The sequence below is a fragment of the Anabrus simplex genome, chromosome 13, assembly GCF_040414725.1.
Source record: "Anabrus simplex isolate iqAnaSimp1 chromosome 13, ASM4041472v1, whole genome shotgun sequence".
NCBI lineage: Eukaryota > Metazoa > Arthropoda > Insecta > Orthoptera > Tettigoniidae > Anabrus > Anabrus simplex.
The window spans coordinates 104,928,422-104,951,832 of NC_090277.1; the positions used below are offsets into that span (position 1 = coordinate 104,928,422).

At 39.3% G+C, this 23,411-nt stretch overlaps 1 protein-coding gene across 1 annotated transcript in view; it reads right to left on the reverse strand.

Annotated features, from left to right (window-relative positions):
- LOC136884659 (uncharacterized) overlaps nt 1-23,411 on the reverse strand; it is a 36,654-nt gene that overhangs the window by 11,031 nt on the left and 2,212 nt on the right. Inside the window, exons 2-3 of the mRNA XM_068230092.1 lie at nt 22,041-22,233; nt 10,373-10,485 (exon numbers count right to left, since the gene is read on the reverse strand). Of these exons, the coding sequence (XP_068086193.1) occupies nt 10,373-10,485; nt 22,041-22,219 (292 nt within the window). The 5' untranslated portion in view covers nt 22,220-22,233. The remainder of the gene's footprint in view (nt 1-10,372; nt 10,486-22,040; nt 22,234-23,411) is intronic.

Sequence of the window (23,411 nt, forward strand, 5' to 3'; positions counted from 1 at the left end):
CGGTGAAACAAGCTCATCGGAGCTTGAAAAGAAATAAAAAATAGATGCAGAAAAGTGGCTCCTAAACATTTTAGCTCTGAGCTCTCCTTGATAAGAGAAAGTACTGTCAGTCGCCCTTTCTCAGGCTAATTTCTTTTTAAGTCACACTTTTATATTTTATGCAGTTTAACTTGTTTTTTTTTAAACTACTACTGATAAAATAATAATAATAATAATAATAATAATAATAATAATAATAATAATCGTATGGCCTCAGCTACCGTGTGCAGACATTTCAATTTGACGCCATCTGGCTGTCTGCTCGTCAATTTCGACGTTCCGTTTTACTCTAGGCCCCCACTAGATGGCAGTCCGAGTAAACCGAAACTCTCTTGGGCGTCTATGGCTGAGATTTAATTAATTTTGTTGGGTAAACACCAAATGTGTCACCAGAGATCTTTTACATGCCGACATCGTATGATATGGAGTGTCGATTGGACTTTTTTCCGACCTTCAAAAATCCGACTACCTCTGCCGGGTTTGAACCCGCTATCTTGGGATCCGGAGGCCGACACTCTACCGCTGATCCACAGAGGGAGCTTAACTACTACTGATAGTGTCTCTTAACTCATGATTCAATTATCACAATATTGAACTACAATAAAAAGTGAGAGAGCGGATTTGTGTGCACTAAAAAGACCCTGCAATATATGTACTATTGCATACTTTGCAAAATACTTGTTTTTCCTCTATTTTTATGGTTGGTTCTCCAAATATCAACTGCTGAAGCAGAGTACTTTTAGCTGATTTTTCTTTTGGCATGATTTCTAGTGGTTACCGATCTCGATACAGACATGCCAACTTTCAATAGTAAAAAATCAAGATAAATTTGGCAGCGAATCACGACATATTACGACCCATCACTGATGGCAGAACCTGTACTAATTCATTGTAATTCAAACAACTCTATTTGGCCTATACATATATATTTTTTTATTATTATTATTATTATTATTATTATTATTATTATTATTATTATTATTATTATTATTATTATTATTATTATTATTATTATTGTACCGGGCGGTACACTTCCACGCCGCTTATTTAAAATTTGCGCCAGTTGAAACTCCTCTGCTGGAGGAAATCTGAACTTTATCTACGGTATTAATTTTCAAGTTTCTCAGAAGATGTCACTACTTCGAAATTTTGGAGTTTTTGAACTGGGTCATTTTTGATGTATTTTTGTTTTACCTGTAGTAAGAAGTGTGAACTTTCTCTTCTAGAGGACACTACTGAAAAACTACAATGGTGCACCCTAGTGCGAAGTGAAAGAACTGTTTTTTGGAGAAATGTTTATTTCAAAAGTTTGTTTCTTGTTAAATTTCTTTCTGTTATTGTTTAAGTTGGCTGTATACCCCTTTCTTTCCCCTTGTTTTGTATTTAGCCAATCCCGAATTTCTTTAATTAAGTTCTGACCAATCTGATGTATCTTCCCCCAACTTGAATATCTTGCTTTACCCTAGCCAATAAAGTTTTTGTGGGCGGGTGTTCTCATTCCAAAAACGCCTCGAACTTTCCGCGAGAGTATATAAACTGCTGATTTTCGGGTCGCCGGGCCACTCCAGTAACAGCTTTTGGTGTGTAAAGTACGTAGCAGGGGGCGGGAAGCGCCTCTTTCTTCGGGCAGCAGTTCAACAACCAGGTAATGGCCATTTAATAACTTCTTTTCTTGCTAGCTCAGCAGTTTAACTCTCGGGGCGGGTCCGAAGCGTTTCCACCATGTAACCTTTTCCTAAAATGTAACTACTCTTAGCATCTATTCTCTTTTAAAGCTACATATTGGGATAGAGAGTGCTTAACCCTCTCGAGCTCCCACTCATATTGCTTTGAGGTGAACTTATTTCTCACAACCGATTCTTCCTTAATGTAATGTAAATTGTTCTTTTCTAAAGTCACCTCTGTAGTATGGGATTAGCCCTTGCATTAGCGGCCTAGAGCCAGATTAGGTTTTAAACAAAATGTATTAGGAGTGCAGATCGCCTCCTCTCAAATCGTTATTTTAGAGGTCATGTAATTAACCTTTTTCTCACTTAATAGGCCTCAGTAGGTTGGGTATTTTACCCCTGTGTCTATGTCCTTAGAGGACAACTTGAAGGTGGAGTTTGGTGTGGCCTTTGATAGGCTTAAGGTTGAGAGCGACTGGCTCTTTCTCGAAAATTGAGTGTTGTATGCCTCGAGGAGGCTTTTCTGTGTAATTGGGAGCAAGTGCTCCTGGGCATGATTGGGGTCTTCTGCCCCTTTGTTGAATTTCTGTATATCGTAAGATTGGGCTAATTGTTCAAGTATTGTGGGCTTGGCTCTCGGAGCTCATCCTGTAACTCTGTAATTGTATATTCTCGAATAGTGGCTTTGCTACTCTGTACCTGCCATGCTTGTTATTTCTTGATTTTACAAAGAAAATATAACCTTGTTAAATTTTAAATTAACTTTAATTTCGTAGCCTGAGACCTGTTCACCCCCGCACCTTCTTTCACCTCTAACTACCACGGAAATCTCCGTAACAATTATTATTTTTATTATTATTATTATTATTATTATTATTATTATTATTATTTAGCGTATGATGTTACAGTTGACAAATGACTATGTACAAGTTCTTAACAGGCACAAAAAAAAAAAGACACTATATACATGAAATATATATATATATATATATATACAAACTCCACGTTAGAAAGGTTAATGTTGGGGTCTTTCAGTATCTTAGAGATGAATGTCCAGCTCTTCCAGCCAAGAGAGTGCCTCAGGGATCACTCGGTGAATGTCCTCGATGGTACCAGCAAAAGCTTGCAGAGGGCAGTCCTTCAGAATGTGCAGGATGGATCGCACTTCAGCACCACAGTCACAAGCTGGAGAGTCTTTCCAGCCCCACTGATGCAGAGCAGAAGCACGTCTTCCTACTCCGCAGCGTATCCCGATGAGTGTAGTCCAGGTGGAGCGAGGAAGGTTGAACCCAGGCAACTTTGTAGTTGGATCCCTGATGGTGTGAGACCATTCGTGTTTCCATATTTCATCAGGCTTGAAATGTGAATTAACTAATTCCTTTGCCATTTTCCAGGCAGGTTTCCGTGACTTGAGTCTCATTACGGCATTTTCATCTGTATCCTGATGTATTGGGAGGTAACTGTTCTTCGCTATCCTGGTCCACAGTCTAACAAGGGCGCTCTGCCATCTGATGTGAGGAGGCTGAATGTTGCTCAGTAATGGTAACCATTGAATAGGAGTAGAGCACAGTGTACCAGATATAATTCTCATTGTGTGGTGTCAACCAGACTAGTGTGGGAACTATTGAGCCATATAGAAGAGTAATATTCAGCTGATGAATATACTATTGCTAGAACAGTTGTTCGTAGTGTGCATGCATCTGCACCCCATGAAGTACCAGCTAGTCTTAGCTTAGCAGCCAGTTTCTCAAGATGGCATCGATAGGTTAAGGACCTGTCTAAAGTTACACCAAGATATTTTGGGTTGGTATTACACTGCAGGGTGTGGTTTCAGAACCTGATCGTAGGTTGATAGTTTGCCACCCTGTTATTCAGGTGGAACGGGTTGATATCATCTGCATAGTTGAACTTGCGAGATACAGTTTCTGGGAGATCATGGATTTATAAGTTGAAGAGAATGGGAGACAAGACTGATCCCTGTGGCAAGCCATTATTAAGTTTATGGAATCTGCTATGGACATGTTCTGTATGAATTTGGAAAAATCTGTTACTGAACATATTTTTTTTATCAGGGTGAACATTTTAAGGCATGGTATATTCCTGATGAGTTTCAGGAGAAGGCCTTCTTTCCAAACGGTGTCATAAGCAGTTGTGAGATCAAGGAACACAGATAGATTTATCATTTTCCTCTTGAATCCTGCTTCAAGGAAGGAAGTCAAAGCGAGAACCCGATCACCGAAGTCTCAACCATGCTGGAAACCAGCTTGCTCAAGTGGAATAACTTGACTTCTCGATTGTCATAACCGTGAGGTCCTGTAGGGCAGTACGGCAGCATCTTATTGTTGTTATTGCTCTATTAGCACCACCCAGAGAACACGCATAGGGTACTTTGAAGTTACACCTGTGGACTGAATACTAAATAATGGATATGAACCTGCCCGGTGGCCATGATCGTGACAACAGGTGCATAGCAGGTACAGAACATTCGCAATATGGATCAAATATATAACTTTTTTATTTTACAATTGGCTTTACGTTGCACCAACACAGATAGGTTTTATGGCGACGATGGGATAGGAAAGGGTTGAGTTGAAAGGAAGCGGCCGTGGCCTTAATTAAGGTACAGCCCTAGCATTCTCCTTTTGGGAAAATGGGAAACCACGGAAAACCATCTTCAGGGATGCCAACAGTGGGGTTCGAATCCACTGTCCCGAATGCAAGCTCACAGCTGCACGCCCTTAAACGCATGGCCAACTCGCTGGGTCAAATATATATATAGTTCCAACTATCATAACCACACGAGAAATCAGTCTCCTGTTGGCAGGGTATGTCATACAAATGGGTACACACAGATGGCCTGTGAAGCTGATGGATTCTGTTCATGCTAGAAGAGACCATCAAGCTGAAGAGCGAAACGTGGAGTGATGGATTATGTGAACACCTGAGAGAGTGATGGACTAATAAGGACCTGAGACAGATCGACACTAGGAATGAGAAAGTAAGGGACAAGACACAGTTGAGATATCTTGTAGCTGTATGCAATCCAAGTACCGTAGCTTTTACATCGCTGCAACACAGATAGGTCTTATTGTGGCGATGGGATAGGAAAGGGCTAGGAGTGGCAAGAAAGCAGCCTTAATTACGGTACAGCCCCAGGATTTGCATGGTGTGATAATGGGAAACCACAGAAATTTAAAGTTAAAAACTTCATCACTGGTCCGTATTGAACTAATAGTTACAATGCTAAAAAGAGAAAAAATCTTCCACCTTTTCAATACAATAACACTGTTGCACAAATCAATGTAGCAACATATTTAATTTATTAAGGCACCGGTTTCGACATCTGTCCATGTCATCATCAGCCTACACAAAAATGGCAAGAAGTCAACACAATTGTAACACTTTTCTTGAATTAAAAATAGTTCCTGTAGAGGTTCTTGTGTTGACTTCTTGCCATTTTTGTGTAGGCTGATGATGACATGGACAGATGTCGAAACCGGTCCCTCAATAAATTAAATATGTTGCTACAATTGATTCGTGCAACAGTGTTATTGTATTGAAAAGGTGGAACATTCTTCTCTTTTTAGCATCGTAAAGCACAGAAAACCATCTTCAGAGCTGCCGACAGTAGGGTTCGAACCCACTATCTCCCGAATGCAAGCTCACAGCTGCGTGTCCCTAACCACACGGCCAACTCGCTTGGTTGTACTCAATCCAATGATCCTGATTATGATATAATGATAGTATGTATAATGTATTCAAATAAAATGGGCATAAGCCTAGTGTAGGCACTCCACTCATTGCACACGGAGGCTCAGCAGCAGGTGATGCTCTCTTATTTCTGTTCCATGCTCAGTTAACCCGATTGCCGACAGGAGCATCTTTACGAGCTGTGAACTGTTACCGCCTGTTACGGAAATGCTGCCTCTGTGGATCAGCGGTAGAGTGTCGGCCTCCGGATCCCAACATAGCGGGTTCAAACCCGGCAGAGGTAGTCGGATTTTTGAAGGGCGGAAAAAAGTCCATTCGACACTCCATGCCGTACGATGTCGGCATGTAAAAGATCTCTGGTGACACATTTGGTGTTTACCCGACAAAATTCATTAAATCTCAGCCATAGACGCCCAAGAGAGTTTCGGTTTACTCGGTCTGCCACCTAGTGGGGGCCTAGAGTAAAACGGAACGTCGAAATTGACGAGCAGACAGCCAGATGGCGTCAAATTGAAATGTCTGCACACGGTAGCTGAGGCCATACGATTATTGTTATTATTTACGGAAATGTTCAACGAAAAACATGGGAGCTATTCCATCTCGGGATTCGGAATAAGATTACAACCACTAAATTACTTTTGTTTCTTGCCGTGCAGGCAGTATGCACTGCGGCATTAGTTAAAAGCCTCTTGAAGGGACTATGGTCCCTTTGCGTAGGTTGGTAACGAAAGTAGTGAGTTAGGAATTTTGGGAGTGACGTTATGTCGGCCAATGGCTGTGCTTGTAGCTGGCCGGCTAATGGACAATGGCGCATGAAATCTTTCATTAGATTATAAAAGTAAATGTACGTTTCTGGGCGGATTGGGTGGGTCCCTGGCATTTGTAATGAACACACCTCTCTTCTATAAGGATTTTAACCCTTTCACTTTCAAGCTCTCAGCTGAAGGATGTGTTAAATCTGTCAGCCATATTAACCCCACTATGCACATACTTGTTTTAAAATTACATGAAAGGCACACCAATAGAGACATCAACATCGAAGTTTGTAAATTTATAGAGCATATATCACTTATTACCACTGCAAGTGAGTCATGTCACTAAACCAGAAGGATTCAGGTTAAAAAAAAAAAAAAATGTGGAAACAAAGTTACAAGTTTTAGATTTTGAAAGTTTTGAAGTAATTTTGAGAAATGCTGTTCACTGCACAAGTTTGTATCTGATGTGAGTAGAAAGGTTATATTATTGTTTACTAGCATGGTATATATCAAGATTCTATGCGCATTACATCCAAGGATAGATTCAATTTTGTAAAGTGATGTATCGCTGAAGAAATAAAAACCACATTTCTTACTGAAGGTGCTGGATTATTACAAACTACACTTTCTGATTCGGACAAAGAAACATCATAACTTGAATAATTGTCAAGATATTCCGTGATATCATCATCAGCTAAATGCGATAAATAACTAGGCCTAACCTAAATGAACTACATCCGACTACTGTATATCTTAACACTTCACTAACAATATGAACCTAATTACATGATAAAACTATTTAAATAATGAACTAGCAAGTAAACTGCTGTGCTATGATACTGCTTACATTTGAACCACATAATCAGTATCACCAACCAAAACTGGGAGAAATGCTCGCATGTTTGCCGCCACCCATGATATAAACAAGACACCGAACCCCAGTGAGTACACGCTTCAAACTCTAAAAATATCGATAAATACGGATACTTGGCAGTTCCTGCTGGTTATAACGCAAGTTAAAACTGTGCTCTTCTTATTCTGTGCAAAATGCTGCTATCTGGCATGTAAATAACGAAATGAAATAAATAAATATATATATAAAATAAGAGTTTTGTCTGTACATTGCTCAGAATTTGAAAAGAATGGTATTTCTGTATTGGTCATGTCCACAGTAACAAGGAAATGCACCTTTTACTTTTCCATAATGTCTGTCTGTCTGTCTGTCTGTCTGTCTGTCTGTCTGTCTGTATGTATGTACACGCATCACAAGAAAATGACTGAAGTGAATTTAATGAAAACTGGTATGTGAAGTCGGGTGATGAACCGCTACAATCTAGGCTAAGGTTAAGTTATGAGTAGGTTCCCACCTTCCAATACTTATCAGTTTCTATATAATAGGCTTATTAATTACATAATATAAACCATATAATCTCTAGTACATGTTTCGTTCCGATTATGGAACATCTTCAGCTAAAATTTGATAAAATGGCAAGACAATTAAAATACATTGATGTTATGATGATACAAAAGCTAAAAGATATGATAAAATGACTCGAAGATTAAAACATATAATAATGATTATGAAATAAAGTTCATTCATGTTGGTTAAAAATTCAACAAGTCAGTGTTCAAATGACGAATTAAAAACGGCGATAAGGTTCTTCTTCATGTTGGAGACGTGTACATTTTGTTAATCTTGAAGATAAATTGAAGAAATACAAGATTTTCTTATATGTATTTCTTATTTGTATTTCTTCAATTTATCTTCAAGATTAACAAAATGTACACGTCTCCAACATGAAGAAGAACCTTATCGCCATTTTTAATTCGTCATTTGAACACTGACTTGTTGAATTTTTAACCAACATGAATGAACTTTATTTCATCATCATTATTATATGTTTTAATCTTCGAGCCATTTTATCATATCTTTTAGCTTTTGTATCATCATAACATCAATGTATTTTAATTGTCTTGCCATTTTATCAAATTTTAGCTGAAGATGTTCCATAATCGGAACGAAACATGTACTAGAGATTATATGGTTTATATTATGTAATTATAAGCCTATTATATAGAAATTGATAAGTATTGGAAGGTGGGAAACTACTCATAACTTAACCTTAGTTGTGCTGAGCCAATACGGAATAAATATGAGATTTATAAGCTACAATCTAGGCTATAAATTATTTTATTCACGCTGAGTGAAATGGTAGTTTAGGGGAATGCCTGAAATTTAATTCTCAAATATTTATGTTATTAGTGGTCATGTCTTAACGAAAATCGGTATGCAAAGTCGCGGTAATAAGTCGATATAATCTAAGCTATCAATAACTGTATTCACGTAGAGTGAAATGGTAGTTTAGGGGAATGCCTAAAATTTAATTCTCAAATATTTATGTTATTAGTGGTCGTATCTTAATGGAAATCGGTATACAAAGACGGGGAATAAGTCGCTACAATCTAGGCTATAAATAATTTTATTCACGGGGAGAAAAATGGTAGTTTAGGGAAAGCCTAAAATTTAATTCTCAAATATTTATGTTATTAGTGGTTGTATCTTAATGGAAATCGGTATACAAAGACAGAGAATAAGTCGCTATAATCTAGGCTATCAATAATTTTATTCACACTGAGTGAAATGGTAGTTTAGGAGAAGGCTTAAAATGTAATTCTCAAATATTTGTTATTAGTGGTCATATCGATAAATACTAGATAACTAACATAACTTTAGTTATGTAGTAAGTTAGTAGTAGTAACGTAGTAAGTTATTAAATTTCCGATCAATTATGTCTTATACATTGTTAGCGCACCGCCTATAATCACAGAGATATTCATGAATTTGGATTTTTTTTACTAAGTCCATATCAGCGCTGAGTCACGAGAAAATGGGTAAACAGAATTTAATGAAAATCGGCGTGTAAAGTCTGAGAATAAGGAAATACAGTCTACGATATAAATAATTTTATAAGACGCCCTAATATTACAAAACCGAAAGAAAACGAATGTGAAGGCCTACAGTATAGAAAGCTCATAAAATTAATCAACAATAACATTACATTGACCAATGTTTGTTGTGATGTGCTTTGTGTCTTCTGTTTCCACTCATCTCCGATAGATAGGATTACTGCTGCGTACCGAGTATTTTTTAAAATTTGCTTTACGTTGCACCGACACAGGTAGGTCTTATGGTGACGATGGGATGGGAAAGGTCTAGGGGTGTGTAGGAAGGGACCTTTGCCTTAATTAATGTACTTACCTTGTGTGAAAATGGGAAACCACCGAATACCAACATCAGGGCTGCCGGCAGTGGGGTTCGAATCCACTCTCTCCCGGATGCAAGCTCACAGCTGCATGGCTCTAACCACATGGCCAACTCGCCCGGTCGTACCGAGTATAACAGCCTGCCTGAATATTGGCGGGAAGTAGCTGGGGAGTTAGATAACTTTCTTCTTTAGCAGGCCATTCCTCTGGTTCATAAATTTTCTGATACTACCGGTACGTAACACACTGGTTCATCATAGCATTCAAGCTATTCAGTCCCTACTCTGAGGCACTGACTGGAATGGGCAGTGTGCATATTTAATGGAATAATGGCAGAGGAGTGTTCACGGCAGTCTGCGACCTGGTCATTCCTGCTCTGGAACTTTAGACTGTTAGATCGGCACCGTAGTACTGTTCGTTGAAAGTGAGAAAGTGTGCGTTTTTTTCATTTGATCGAGTATTTTATAACGTTGCTTTCAATCGCTACATTCCTACTGACGTTTTTGTAATTACCTATGTTGAATTCAGTTAGGAAAACCACTAAGTCAGTCTTTCTGAGAATCCCATAGCGAAGCACGGGTACATCAGCTAGTAACAAAATAATAACAATGAAGGCCTGTAACGATGGACTGTTACCATGACAGTTTTCGCAGGAACCATGGGTACTGATAGATTGTTACCTTGAAAACATTAAGGTAAAATTCATATATATTTCTTTGCGAAGTTGTGTGTTATATGCTGGAGTGCCTACACTAAGTGTGTACCATAAAATGATATTTAAGTGATACATAGGCCTAACTAATTTTACGCCAGAAATAAAACAAAATATTTGAGCTCATTTGAATACCAAAATTGAGAAAATGGTCAGAATGTGGCTATAAAAGAAGATTTAAAAAGTTTTCAGTTGAAAAACTAAAAATAAAAAATATAGCCTACCTGTAATTCCAATCCACACGTTTTCACCACGGTACAAAGACTGAAATCTTTTTCTTACAATTTCCAAGTCTTTTGCTAACTTGTCTTCAGTCTCATGGACCACTATTACATCCCTGGAATGTAAAAGAGAAATTAAATTGACAACAATATACCTAAAACAGTCCATAAACAAATATTAACATACAACTTAGGAAAACAACAAAATTACACCTGAAAAAAAAAAAGCATTTTTTAAAACTTTATACAAGTCATGAGGGCAATTACAAGATCAACACTAAACCCCATCTTCAGTATGAGGCAGTTAATGAAAAAACATTGGGAATATAGAAGAGATATGGTTATGACATTCCTTGATTTAGAAAAGGCTTACGATAGTGTACCGAGTACAAAGTTATAGAAAGTAATGCAACAGGAAGGATTTGGAAAACAAACGACAAAATATGTGCAACTAATGTACAACATTTTTTACAGCATTGTCCAGACACACGTTGAGAGGACAGAGTGGTTTTGGAATAAAACTTGACTATGACAAGGAAATGTGGTGTAACTGCTGTTATTCATAATAGTAATGGATGAAATTGTGAAGGATACAAAGATAAAATATGGGAATAGGGCTCTGAAGGTAATGTTGTCTGGGAGCAAATGGAGATGAAATACAAGGACACCCCAACATGTTGATATTACTGAAAATTATGGAATGAAAACAATCGTAGAAAGGAGTAAGACAATGATAGTGACTAGAGGAGAAAGTGACAAGAGGGTCCATGTTTTCAATACAATATATCAAGTAAATGATATTACATCAGTCTTGGGACTAGTTTCAGCCAGGTAGTGGTCATTTTCAGCCAAACAAAACTAAGCAGACTATGTGATACCATATCAGGAGCTCCAAGTATTAGAGGGACTAATCAATTTCCAAATCCTCCAGTTATAATAGGTATTACTATGAAGAAAATTATTACAAATGCGTGGGTGGTAACAATTACATTATAAATTTGGTACAATGTATAACATACAAAGACAATGTTGCAGGAACAATTATAACATTAAATTACATTATTACATGACCTGCCTGCTTCCTCCAGCAAGTCAGTGCTTGTTCTCCGTCAGACATTAGAGATTTACTTCTTTGCCTGAGGTCCTAAGTGAATTATAAGACATCATATCATTACAGGAACAACATAACCATAAATTTTGTTATTATATGTAATTATTGTTATAATTGTTCCTGCAACATTGTTAGAGCCCTGCACGGATGCGGATATCCGGGGATATCTGCGAAGTTAATGTATCGGTGGATACAAACTGTATGGCAGTGCGGATAATTTTGCTAATAATTTCTAAATAATGATGTTTATTGATTTTCACTCAAGGATACTCTTGTTTTTGCTTGTGGTTAGGCAACCCTTGACACTGATATGGGAGAATAGTGATATATAAAGAGCCTTTAAACCATAAATCTGTAAATCTGACATAAGCCTAACTGGTTCCTGCCAGCAATTACTGGAAGGAAGGAACAAAGGTCAATATGTCGGTAGTTGTTGCAAGAGAAAATCCCTCATAAACTTGTGACTGCGGGGGTTCTGGTACCAGGTGTAAGGCCTATTGTATTATGTTAACAGATCTATTTGTTTCAATACCTTGGGTGTAATATACTGTAGTTAAATATTTAAATTATCCACGGATAACCAATTTGTGGATGCGGATAACCATTCACGGGTGTGGATGAAGGAAGTGCGGAAGTGCAGAAGGATTCAGTTGTTGCTTTTTTTTTTTTAAATGTGGAAACGAAGTTACAAATTTCAGATTTTGAAAGTTTTGAAGTAATTTTGAGAAATGGTGTTCACTGCACAAGTTTGTGACTGATGTTGGCAGTAGAAAGGTTGTATTATTCTTAGAAGTGAAGCTTCCACGGTGTGAAGAATTATTTAATTTAATTTCCGGGTTGAACCGTGTTGTACTTGTACGCACATCACGTACAGTTTGCCGACGTTTTGAATACATTGCAGTATTCTTTGTCAAGGCGACTGAAATACCCCTACTCGATCCGAGGTAATCAGTCTCCCAGGCAGAAATTGCACTACTAGAGTGGCCTTGATCTTGGCCTTTTATATCCTAGCCTTTCTGGCTGACGTAAGCCCTGGCTGTCTCGTGAGAATTCTGGAAAGTATTCGTCACAGCCAGGTAGTGGGGACTTGCCCGCGCTGTTATGTAATGGGGTTGCGGCCCGTGTGTTTATGTTGTGGTCTGTATGTCTTAAACTATGAATGATAGGCATCCAAGAATTACTGATTTTATATCCTCCTTCTAAATTTATGTTGTTCGGATGTTTCTTGATTTCGATAGCCTCGCGGATTTTCCTTTCCAGATTCCAAGGGATAGCTGCTAGGATTTTGGTCTTGTCCAATGATATTCTGTGCCTAGTTTCGTAGGAATGCTTGGCTACTGCCGAAATATCTGTGTTTTGGTTCTTGGTGTGACGGATATGTTCTTTTAGGCGGGTGGAGATCAGACGTTTTGTCTCATCTACATAACAAGCTCTGCAGCTACATTCAATGTGATACACTCCAGGGGTCTGTAATTCTATTGTGTCTTTTACTGGTGGTAGATAACGGGCTAGCTTACGGTGAGGTTTATAGATAGTTTATGATACTGGACAAATACAACATTGTTGTTTACTAGCATGGTAAATATCAAGATTCTATGTACATTAGATACAAGGATGGATTAAATTGTGTAAAGTAAGAAAGTCAGCTTATTTTTAATAAAATACACATTTCATACTGAAGGTGCTGGAATATTACCAACTTCACTTTCTGATTCGGAAAAAGAAACATCATCACTTGAATAATTGTCGAGATATTCCGTGATATCATCATCAGAGTGTGAGAAACCTGGTGTGGAGGAAGGAAGTACCAACAAACTGTAAAGAGGTGATGTATAAGATGTGACATATGCAGCGGAGACCTGGACACTGACAACAGACAGGAGAATAAATTCCAGGCCAGTGAAATTAAATTTTTAAGAAGAATGATAGATAAGACAAGAAAGGACAGAGTAAGAAATGAGAACGTCAGAAAGGAAATCAGAGTGGAAAAGCTTTCAACAAAGTGGAGAGGGATGAACTTAGATGGTTTGGAAAGGTTAAGAGAATGGAAGAGGGAAGGATGCCAAAGTGAATTATGGAAACCTAGCTATAAGGAGGGAGGACAAGAGTGAGATCAAGATTAAGATGGCTGAAAATGATCAAGAATAGTATAATTAGAAGAAACCTGGAATGGAACAGAGTTAACGAGGAACAATGGTGCTCGGATAGAGGAAGATGCAATAAACATCCCAACCCGGTGGGAGCTGGACGAGGGTTTGTGCCATCAGATAGTAATCCTACTCATCATCATTATCATCTAAAATTCCCCTTTCCCAGCTGACATTGGGTGGGGATAATATAGTTCTTCTCCACTTTGTCCTGTCTCTCTCCCATTCCTCAAACAACCCTGTGTTCCAGTCCACGTTCCGTTGTCCTAGGCTCTTCTTCACAGAGTTCATCCATCATATTCTTGATCTTCCATGTCCTCTCTTCTCTGTCGTCTGTCTTTCTATTGTTTGTCTTGTCAGTCTTTCTTCTTTCATCCACTTGACATCTCTAGACCACTTCAATCGGTTTTGTTCCAGTTTATAATTTAGTTTTTGCACATTTAGCTCTTTTCATATGTATTTACTTCTTACTCTATCTTTCCCTGTCTGCTGTACCATGTCCGACTTGTTGGCTGAATGGTCAGCATACTGGCCTTCGGTTCAGAGGGTCCTGGGTTTGATTCCCGGCTGGGTTGGGGCTTTTAACCTTAGTTCCAATGGCTTGGGGGCTGGGTGTGTGTGGTGTATTCAACATTAGAAATCATCCTAGGTAGGGCCCTCATCTCCACAGACATGCAGGTCGCCTAATAGGCCGTCTACTAGAAAAAGACCTGCACCAGGCCTCTCCGGAGGCCATACGCCATTATCATTTTCTGTACCATACTCCTCAGGAATTTCATTTTAGCTGCCTTGTAATACCCCTTGAACATTATTAATTTAATCTTCAATGGTACACCTTTATTCCATATTAACCTTCATACCTGGTTGGTAAAAGGCACTTGCCTGTATCATTCTACTAATTTCCATTTCAAGTCTTCCATTTTCTGCCAGTTCACTTTCCAAGTATAGGAGAAGGTGTGTAAGTCACTGGTAAGACCCCAATTAGAGTATGGTTCCGGAGTATGGAACCGTCACCAGGACCACTTGATACAAAGACTGCAAAAGATCCAAAAGAAAGCAGCATGACTTGTTGTTCTGGGTAATTTCCGACAAAGGAGCAATGTTATGAAAATGCTGAAAACTTTGGGCTGGGAAGACTTGGGAATAAGGAGACGAGAAGCTCGACTAAGTGGTATGTTCAACAAATTTGACCATTTTCGGTCCTTAGTTGGTCCGTAATGACTAAGTTCATATAAATATGCTACATCTGATGGTTTGGTCCACCCTGTCTATATATTATCAAGTTCCTAATTTTGTACAATTACTTCACTCATACACGATCATCAGGAAGGGAATTGGGACTTTCAAAACATGAACTTGATAATATATTGACAGGGTGGACCAAACCATCACCCATAGTGTATTTATATACATGGTATGTTTCTAGCTGTCAGTACAGAGATGGCGTGGAATGACATTAGAAGACGAATAAGCTTGAGTAGAGCTTTGAAAAGTAGGAAAGATCATAATATGAAGATAAAGTTGGAATTCAGGAGGACAAATCTTCATTTATAAGACAAGGAGTAAGAGAATGGAATATATTATAAAAGGAAAATATTCAATACATTTCCAAATTCTTTGAAAACATTTAAGAAAAAGTTAGGTACACAACTGATAGGGAATCTGCCACCTGGGTGATAGCCCTAATTGTAGATTATTGATGATTAACTGATTGACTGATTGAAGTGTTCTACAATTTCCAGTTCTTTGTCTCCAATTTTGATAGTTTCTTTTCCTTCTTTACCTCCTCTAATCATCACCATTGTCTTGCTCTTCTCCACGCTAATCCTCAATTCCCATTGTTCAATCCTTCTATTCAGCACATTCAGCTGCTGTTGTAATCGCACTCGACAAGTAATTTTGCTAAATAAAGCAAAGCAAAGCAAAGTCATCTCCGTACAGGCCATGAAGGCCCTTGGAGCGGTGGAAGGTAAAGGCTTCCACTATCCGTAACCTCGGCACTTGATGGGGTAGAGTGGTTAGCTCTACGCCCGGCCGCCTTTGCCCCCAGGAATTAACCTGGTACTCATTTTTGGTGTAGGCTGAGTGAACCTCAGGGCCATAAATTTTGCTAAATACACAATAGTATTCATGTATTTCTTCTTCTTCTACTTTCTCCTTTCCCTTTATGCCCTCGCAGGCGTCATGTCCTTCAGCCACTTCCCATACGAAGTCCGGTCCAGTGCTAATCTTCTCAATTCTACTGGAGTCTTTCCCCTCTTTCATGCCAGGTCAAAGATGTACGTGTCCCATTCCAGCCTTGGTTGTCCCCTCCCTCTTTTTCCCTCTGGTCTTGCTTGGAATATTTGTTAAGGCTTCCTTTCCTCTTCCATCCTCACCAGGTGCCCCAACCATCCAAGTTCCTTCTTTTCAATTAAACTAATCAGTGGTTCTTAGTTAAGACACTCTTCCCTTGTCCTAGTATTTCTAACCATATTCCTCCTTGTCCTTCCAACTGTTTTACACAAATATTTCATTTCTGTGACAGTGATTCTGCTCTCCAAATTAATCTGCAGTGTCCAGCTTTCAGATCCATACGTCAGCACTGGAAGATATACTGATTTGTATATTCTCATTTTTGCTTTCCTGGTAACTTCTCTCTTTCCTATGATGGCATTATTAATATTATAATATAGATTGTTAGCTTTATGGATTCTGTGATTTATTTCAGAATCCACTTTCCCATCTGCTGTTATGATGCTGCCTAAATATTCAAACTGCCGAACCTGTTCTGAAATCTCATTCTGCCACTCGATGTTAAGGTCTTTCTGTTCTTTCCTAGTTAGGTGCATAACTTTACTTTTACTAACATTAACTTCCATCCCCCTGTCCTGGAGTGTGCACTCCCATTCCATCATTGCCCTCTGTAATGTATCTCTATGTATTCATGTATTTCACATACAGTATTTGTTAGCACACGAACAGGCCCATGCCCTGAATCAGATTGCTGAAGAACACCAAGCAGGATACCTGTTAGGCATCTGCAGCATCACATAATGACATGAAGGCCCGCCATGTAAGCGTGGTCACTAACGGTACAACCTTACTCTCTCTCCCCTGCCAATACTGAAGGTAGTGATTTATAGTTACAGTATTTTCTAACTACTGGGTTTGATTCAGCGTAGCTAACCATACAGTTCAGGGACCCTACTTGCCGACACAACATCTTATATTATCATTACGACTTTCATGGCCCGTGTAACTATTCATGAAGTATACTTTGGGCTTATGCCGTGTAATTACCGTATTTACGCGAATAATACCCGCATATTTAAAAAAAATTGAAACACAAAATTGGGGTGCGGGTTTTATTTGAGTCAATGTTGGAATTTTTTTTTTTCAAAATCAGTCTTCCTAAAGTTAGGGTACTGTTATTATTTGCGTAAATACGCTGTATTTACGCGAATAATACCCGCATATTTTTGAAAAAAATTGAGGCACGAAATTGGGGTGCGGGTCTATTTGAGTCAATGTTGGCATTTCTTTCAAAATCAGCCTACCTAAAGTTAGGTTGCAGGGATTATTCGGATAAATACGCCGTATTTACGTAAATAATACCCGCATATTTAAAAAAAATTGAGGCACGAATTTGGGGTGCAGGTTTTATTTGAGTCAGTGTTGGCATTTCTTTCAAAATCAGCCTTCCTAAAGTTAGGGTGCGGGGATTATTTGCGTAAGAAACACACTCTACACGTTTCAAAAGGAACCTTGTCTTTCTTCATCAGGAGACAACAGAGAAATGAAACTATGCATTAAAGGTTGCTAAGAGAAAGCGACAAGGAACTTAAAATGGTGCCCTAAGATGTAAAAGGAATGCCATATCAGCCCCATGCTAGAGACAACGAATGGCAACACTAAAGCATCATTCTCTAATGGTTCTGATAATAAGTAGCCATGATTCACTGAGGTTGTAGCCTGCATTGTGGTTAAAGTTATCTGGGTGTTTACGTATTTCAACCACCTCCCTGATAATTCTTGGGCGATATTGCTTTATACGGGCAAGCCCAAAATATACTTCATGAATAACATCATCTTATAGTTACGTTCATCTTGCATGTTGGCACTATTTAGTTATGACATGCAAGATTATACGTACTCCCACTGCCGTGTTGCGAAAAGTCACTACTATTACAACTGTAAGAATAAGTAATGCATATTTCATTTTTCTCTAGGACTGCAAAGCAATTTGGATAATATTAGGTAAGTAGAAGTGTGGCATGTTTGAATAATGCATTTAATAACACAGTTGGTGTGAAATAATGAACGCACTTAAGTATTAATAACGATCTTATTTCGCCCAGTTTCTACATAGAATTTAATGATGATGTCTAAAAAGCACGGAAAAATCTACAAGTTCTTCTCCGAAAAGGGAACCTTCGTCATCTCATTTACAAAGCTCTCTTCTTCAGAAGGCTATCATAAATATCTACGAGGAACTGAAAAAGGAAAACTTGGCAAACATATACCGCAGTGACACAGCAATGATAACAAAAGTTGTAATATTAGCGGGGTTAAGAATATATTTTAATCTTGTTTCTACGACAAGTTTCTGGCTTAATTGAATCAGTTGAAATGGAAGAATTTTTTTTTATCAACCTAACATAACCTAATACGAAGGTCATCCGGAAAGTGGTACCCGTTTGCGCAATAAAGACACAGGAGTAAATATTAACAAATATACACATTTTTATTGGAAATAGCATACTTTACACTACTTCTCCACACAATCTCCAAGCAAATTTAGGCATTTGTCATAACGTGGGACGAGTTTTTGTATTCCAGCGTCATAGTCCTCTGCCGCCAGCGTATTGAGATACGTAGTCACGGCTCGTTTAAGTTCTTCATCGCTGTCAAATTTTTTTCCCGCCAGAAAGTCTTTAAGCTTCGTAAAAGGATGACAATCCGAAGGGGCCAAGTCCGAGATATACAGGGGATGGTCGAAGGTTTCCTACTTGAATTGCTGCAAAAGTTGTGGTGTTAACGCAGCTGCATGAGGCCTGGCATTGTCATGAAGGAGAATGACGCCTGTAGACAATAGACCTCGCCGTCGATTTTGTATTGCCCGCCGTAATTTCTTTAATGTTTCACAATAAGCATTAGCATTAATTGTGTCTCCACAGGCCATAAAATCAATGAGCAGTACACCTCGGTGATCCCAGAAAACGGTTGCCATGAGTTTCCTGGTGGACAGAACTGTCTTGAATTTTTTTGGTTTGGTTGGTGAATGAGCATGATGCCACTCCATTGACTGTCGTTTACTCTCAGGTGATGCATAACAAACCCATGTTTCGTCCCCAGTAATGATGCGAGTCAGGAAAGAGTCTCCTTCATCGGAATAACGTCCCAGAAACGTCCGTGCTGCAGCCGTACGCTTGGATTTGTGCTCCTCTGTAAGCATGCGAGGGACCCACTTTGCACAGATTTTTGAATAATGTAGATGGTCTTTGACAATTTCATGAACAATTGTTCGAGATACATTAGGAAAATGTTCACAGAGTTCATTAATTGTGACGCGCCGATCGTTTCTCACGCATTCGTCTACTGTGCTCAACAGTTGGTCTGTAATGGCAGATGGTCTCCCTGAACACTCCTCGTCGTGTGTATTCCCCCTCCCCAGCTTGAAGTTGCGACACCAGCGCCGAACAGACGACTCGTCCATCACATTGCCTCCATGCCCCTCCGTTAATTGGCGATGAATATCACAAGGTCGAACGTTTCATGCATTAAGAAATTTAATCACGGCCCTCACTTCACAACTGGTGGGGTTCTCAATTTGTTTAAACATTTTAAACGATCAAAGAGACAACACAGGCAATGCTAGCATCACGCAACCTCGCACAGAGCAGGCAGACAAGCCACTGACGCGGTCTGACCTTGCCCGCGGCTTCATGCGGCGCTAACGGGTACTACTTTCCGGATGGCCCTCGTATAAACTAACCTTGTATGCATATATCAAAATACAAGCAGAAATATGTAACATTAAATTGAGTGAGGGTGATAGAGTGTGTTACTTCCTTAATTCCTCACTGAGCTTTAAAACCAAATTTATTAGGAATATCTTGATTTATTTCATCTTAACTTTTTATCAATTACTGGGGTAAGGGAACCTCCATTATTGATGCTTACTCTGAGGTTAGTTAGTAATGATTATGTCTGGTAATTTTAATATGTAACTAGTCAAGTTGGCAGCAGTGATGACCTGAAAAAAAAAAGGATAATAGGATGGCGATATCTCCTTTTTGGTGTATAACTTACCGTGCCGAGTACTGTACAGGGTGTTTGACTTCTTATTACTGCATACATTATAGTCCCTCCTTTCATGAGCCATATTTTATGGGTTGCAGGTGATTAAGAAATGCCGCTCTTCTAACCAGTTAGTTTGGTTTCTTCCTTGTTCACTCCGAAAGTTTTGTGACGATTATCATCGGGAGATCTGAAAGCTTCCATGACAAGATGGTATGGCATAGTCGTCGTCGGCTGTAACTCGATCCGAGTATATAAAACTTCTTCCTGCATACATTGACCAGTTCAACTCAGTTTATGGATGTGTTTACGATGACTAAACAGATCAATCCTGGTATAAAACATACGCCTACACAAATCACGCTGAATGGATGGAGGAGGGAGGGGCTGTAATGGACGGAGTTTGCTTGCTTGTCGCTTGGCCTCATGATGTCTGCAGCATTCTCTTTCAAACAAGTTGACAGCGGTGGACATTCCACCACAGTGAGCGGTCCACAGCACATTTTTCCCATGTCTGTATATATATATATATATATAACAGTTGTTTTCATGATTTGTTTCAGCTGGTCCTTAAAACGCTTAAGAGGGGCTCCATGAGGTCTACTGCCGGAGCAAAGTTCACCATAAAGAATTTGATTGGGAAGCCTGGTATCACCCATGCGGTGAACATGGCCTAACCATCTCAGTTGATGAGCGATGATTGTTGCCTCAATGCTATTTAGCTGCGCTTTGTCGAGAACTGCCGTGCTGGTCATAGTCCTCCCACTTAATATTCAGATGAATCTCATTTTCTGCTGGTGGAAGCACTCAAGTTTTTGATATCACAGCGATAGAGTTTCCAAATTTCATAGCCATACAGCAGCATGGAAATGACAACAGCTTTGTACACCACGAGTTTGGTATGCAGTTTTAGGTCGTTATTCATGAAGACTCTGTGTATTAACCGTTCGAATGCTGCATGAGCAGCCCCTATTCTTTTATCAATGTCTTGTTCACAGGTACACCGTTTAGACAAGATGCTTCCAAGATATGAAAGGTGATCAACCTGTTCCAGTGTTGTGTCTAAGCTGGAAATACTGAACTCAGAAAGTGTTAATCCTGGGCCTTTGTTCTTTTTGGGCATTATGGCAAGACCAAAGCAATCACATGCAGTTTTAAAGCAGTTGACTGACTGTTGTAGTTTTGCAGGTGTTAGAGCACGAGATTCTCTGCATTTTTCCTGGAGTTGTCTAGCACAGAAGATCATATCTATTGTGCCTCTGGAGGTTCGGAAACCACATTGAGACACAGGCAAAATCCTGTCTGAGATAACTCGGAGCCAGTTTAATAGGATTCTTGTGAGAATTTTACCTGTAATTGACAAAAGCAATATACCACGGTAGTTCCCACATACGATCGCCTTTCTTGAAGATAGTGATGATGGTAGCATTCTTCAAGTCGTCAGGTACTTCTCGAGTTTCCCAAATCAAGAGGATCAGTGTGAAAAGTCTAGTCTTCAAGACTAGACTATGGCAGGGAAGACTGAAGGATACTCGGAAGAAGGCAGGAGATAAAAGTGGATACTGAGAGATATTCGTTCAAATATGACACCTTAGGTTTTCTTTTTAGTTAACAATATTCTGGTATGGGCAATGGACTCTCCGTGCTACAGAACTGAATAAAGTGGGTTATTTTGAAATGTAGTGCTGGCGAAGAATGTTGAGCATACCTTCGAGAGCTTTTCGCAGCCATGATTCTATTCTAAACCAGCTTATCCAGAATATCACAAGTAAACAAAGAGTTTTACAATTCTTAGGACATACTACGCGACATGAGAATGACAGCTTAGAGAAACTTATTCTTGGAAATGTTCCCGGCAAGAGAGATCGTGGAGTAGTCCCCACTCGATGGTCGAACATTATCAAGAATATAACTGGGTTTGAACCCCTTTGGAACAGGACGTCTGGCCGAGAACCGCAAGAGATGGAGATAACTGACCAACATCCTCCTGGGAGATCACGATTGCACAGGGAGAGAGAGAGAGAGAGAGAGAGAGAGAAAAAAGACTAGAACATACTGTCAAGAGTTGGTGGAATGACAGGAAACATTGGAGAGACTAATATTCCAAACAGATCATTATGAAAAATCTCACCTGTAAGACTTGAGAGCATCCACATATCGCCTCTCCTGGTAGTGACCAATGAAAAGTCGATGCAAGAGCATTTGTTTGGCGAAAATCTGAACTTCTTGTACCTCAGATAATCCCACAAAGTTCGAATCATCCATGGAGTGCACTGTACCACTCACTGGAATATTCTGCGTGTACAACATGATTCTTCAATCTTCTGAAAAGAAAAAAAATAATTACAAGTTGCTTTACATCGTACCGACACAGACAGGTCTTATGGCAAAGACGGGATAGTAAAGGGCTAAAAGTGGTTAGGAAGTGACCGTGGCCTTAATTAAGATATACCCCCGGCATTTGCGTGTGAAAATGCGAAACCACGGAAAACCAAATTCAGGGCTGCCGACAGTGGAGATCGAACCCACTATCTCACAAATGCAAGTTCACAGCTGCATGCTCCTAACCGCATAACCAACTTGCTCAGTAAAACAAAAAAGGATGATGACATCCAAGGTTATAAAATCAGGAAACAGAGAAATGACAAAACTTACAATAGTTAAATTATACTCAGCTGTAATCTATGTAGTCCCACACACATTTCACAAAACTGTGAACCTCCAAATGGATATATATGTTCTTTGCTAGCAATTTAATATCGCGAAACACATAGAAGGGCTTCTGCAGACGCAAGGATGAGAAAGGGCTATAGTTGGGCCAGTAGAGCTTGTAGCATTAATTAAGATACAGCATTTCTCCTCCTCCTCCTCGTCGTCTTTATCTAATGGTTGGAGGCATTCACCTTGAAGCTGATGCACTGCAGCTGGATCACAAACATAATACAAAATGATTTTCCATGGCGGATGACTAACAGCTTCACATTTGCCATCAAGGAAGCTAAGCCTTTGATTTTTGAGGTCTGTTTCGCATAGGTTTTCCATAGAGCCTTCCAATGTGCAGGTCTTCATCTTCAAAGTATTAGATATGGTAGAAGCCGCTTGGACATATAGCGCATGTCGCCAAACCACACCAATCTTCGATCTTAAATTAATCAGCATTTACCTGGTGTAAAAATGAGAAACTATGTAAAACCATCTTCAGGGCTGCCAATACCGGGATTCGAATCCACAATCTCCTGTATGCAAGCTAACAGTCACATTACCTGATCCGTGTGACAACTCACTCAGTGAGCAGATATATCTTACAAACAAGTGATACAGCATATCTAAATTGATAAGGCAAAATTCCATGTCCTAGGAAGAATTAAATCAACAGAAAAATACCAGCAACAGTCAGAATGCAGCATGTAAGTTAATTTACACCAGTCAGTGCCCAGATACTAAACAATGTGTCCTGATTTCATGACTTCCAAATATTTGGAAAGGAAATTTGTTATGATGG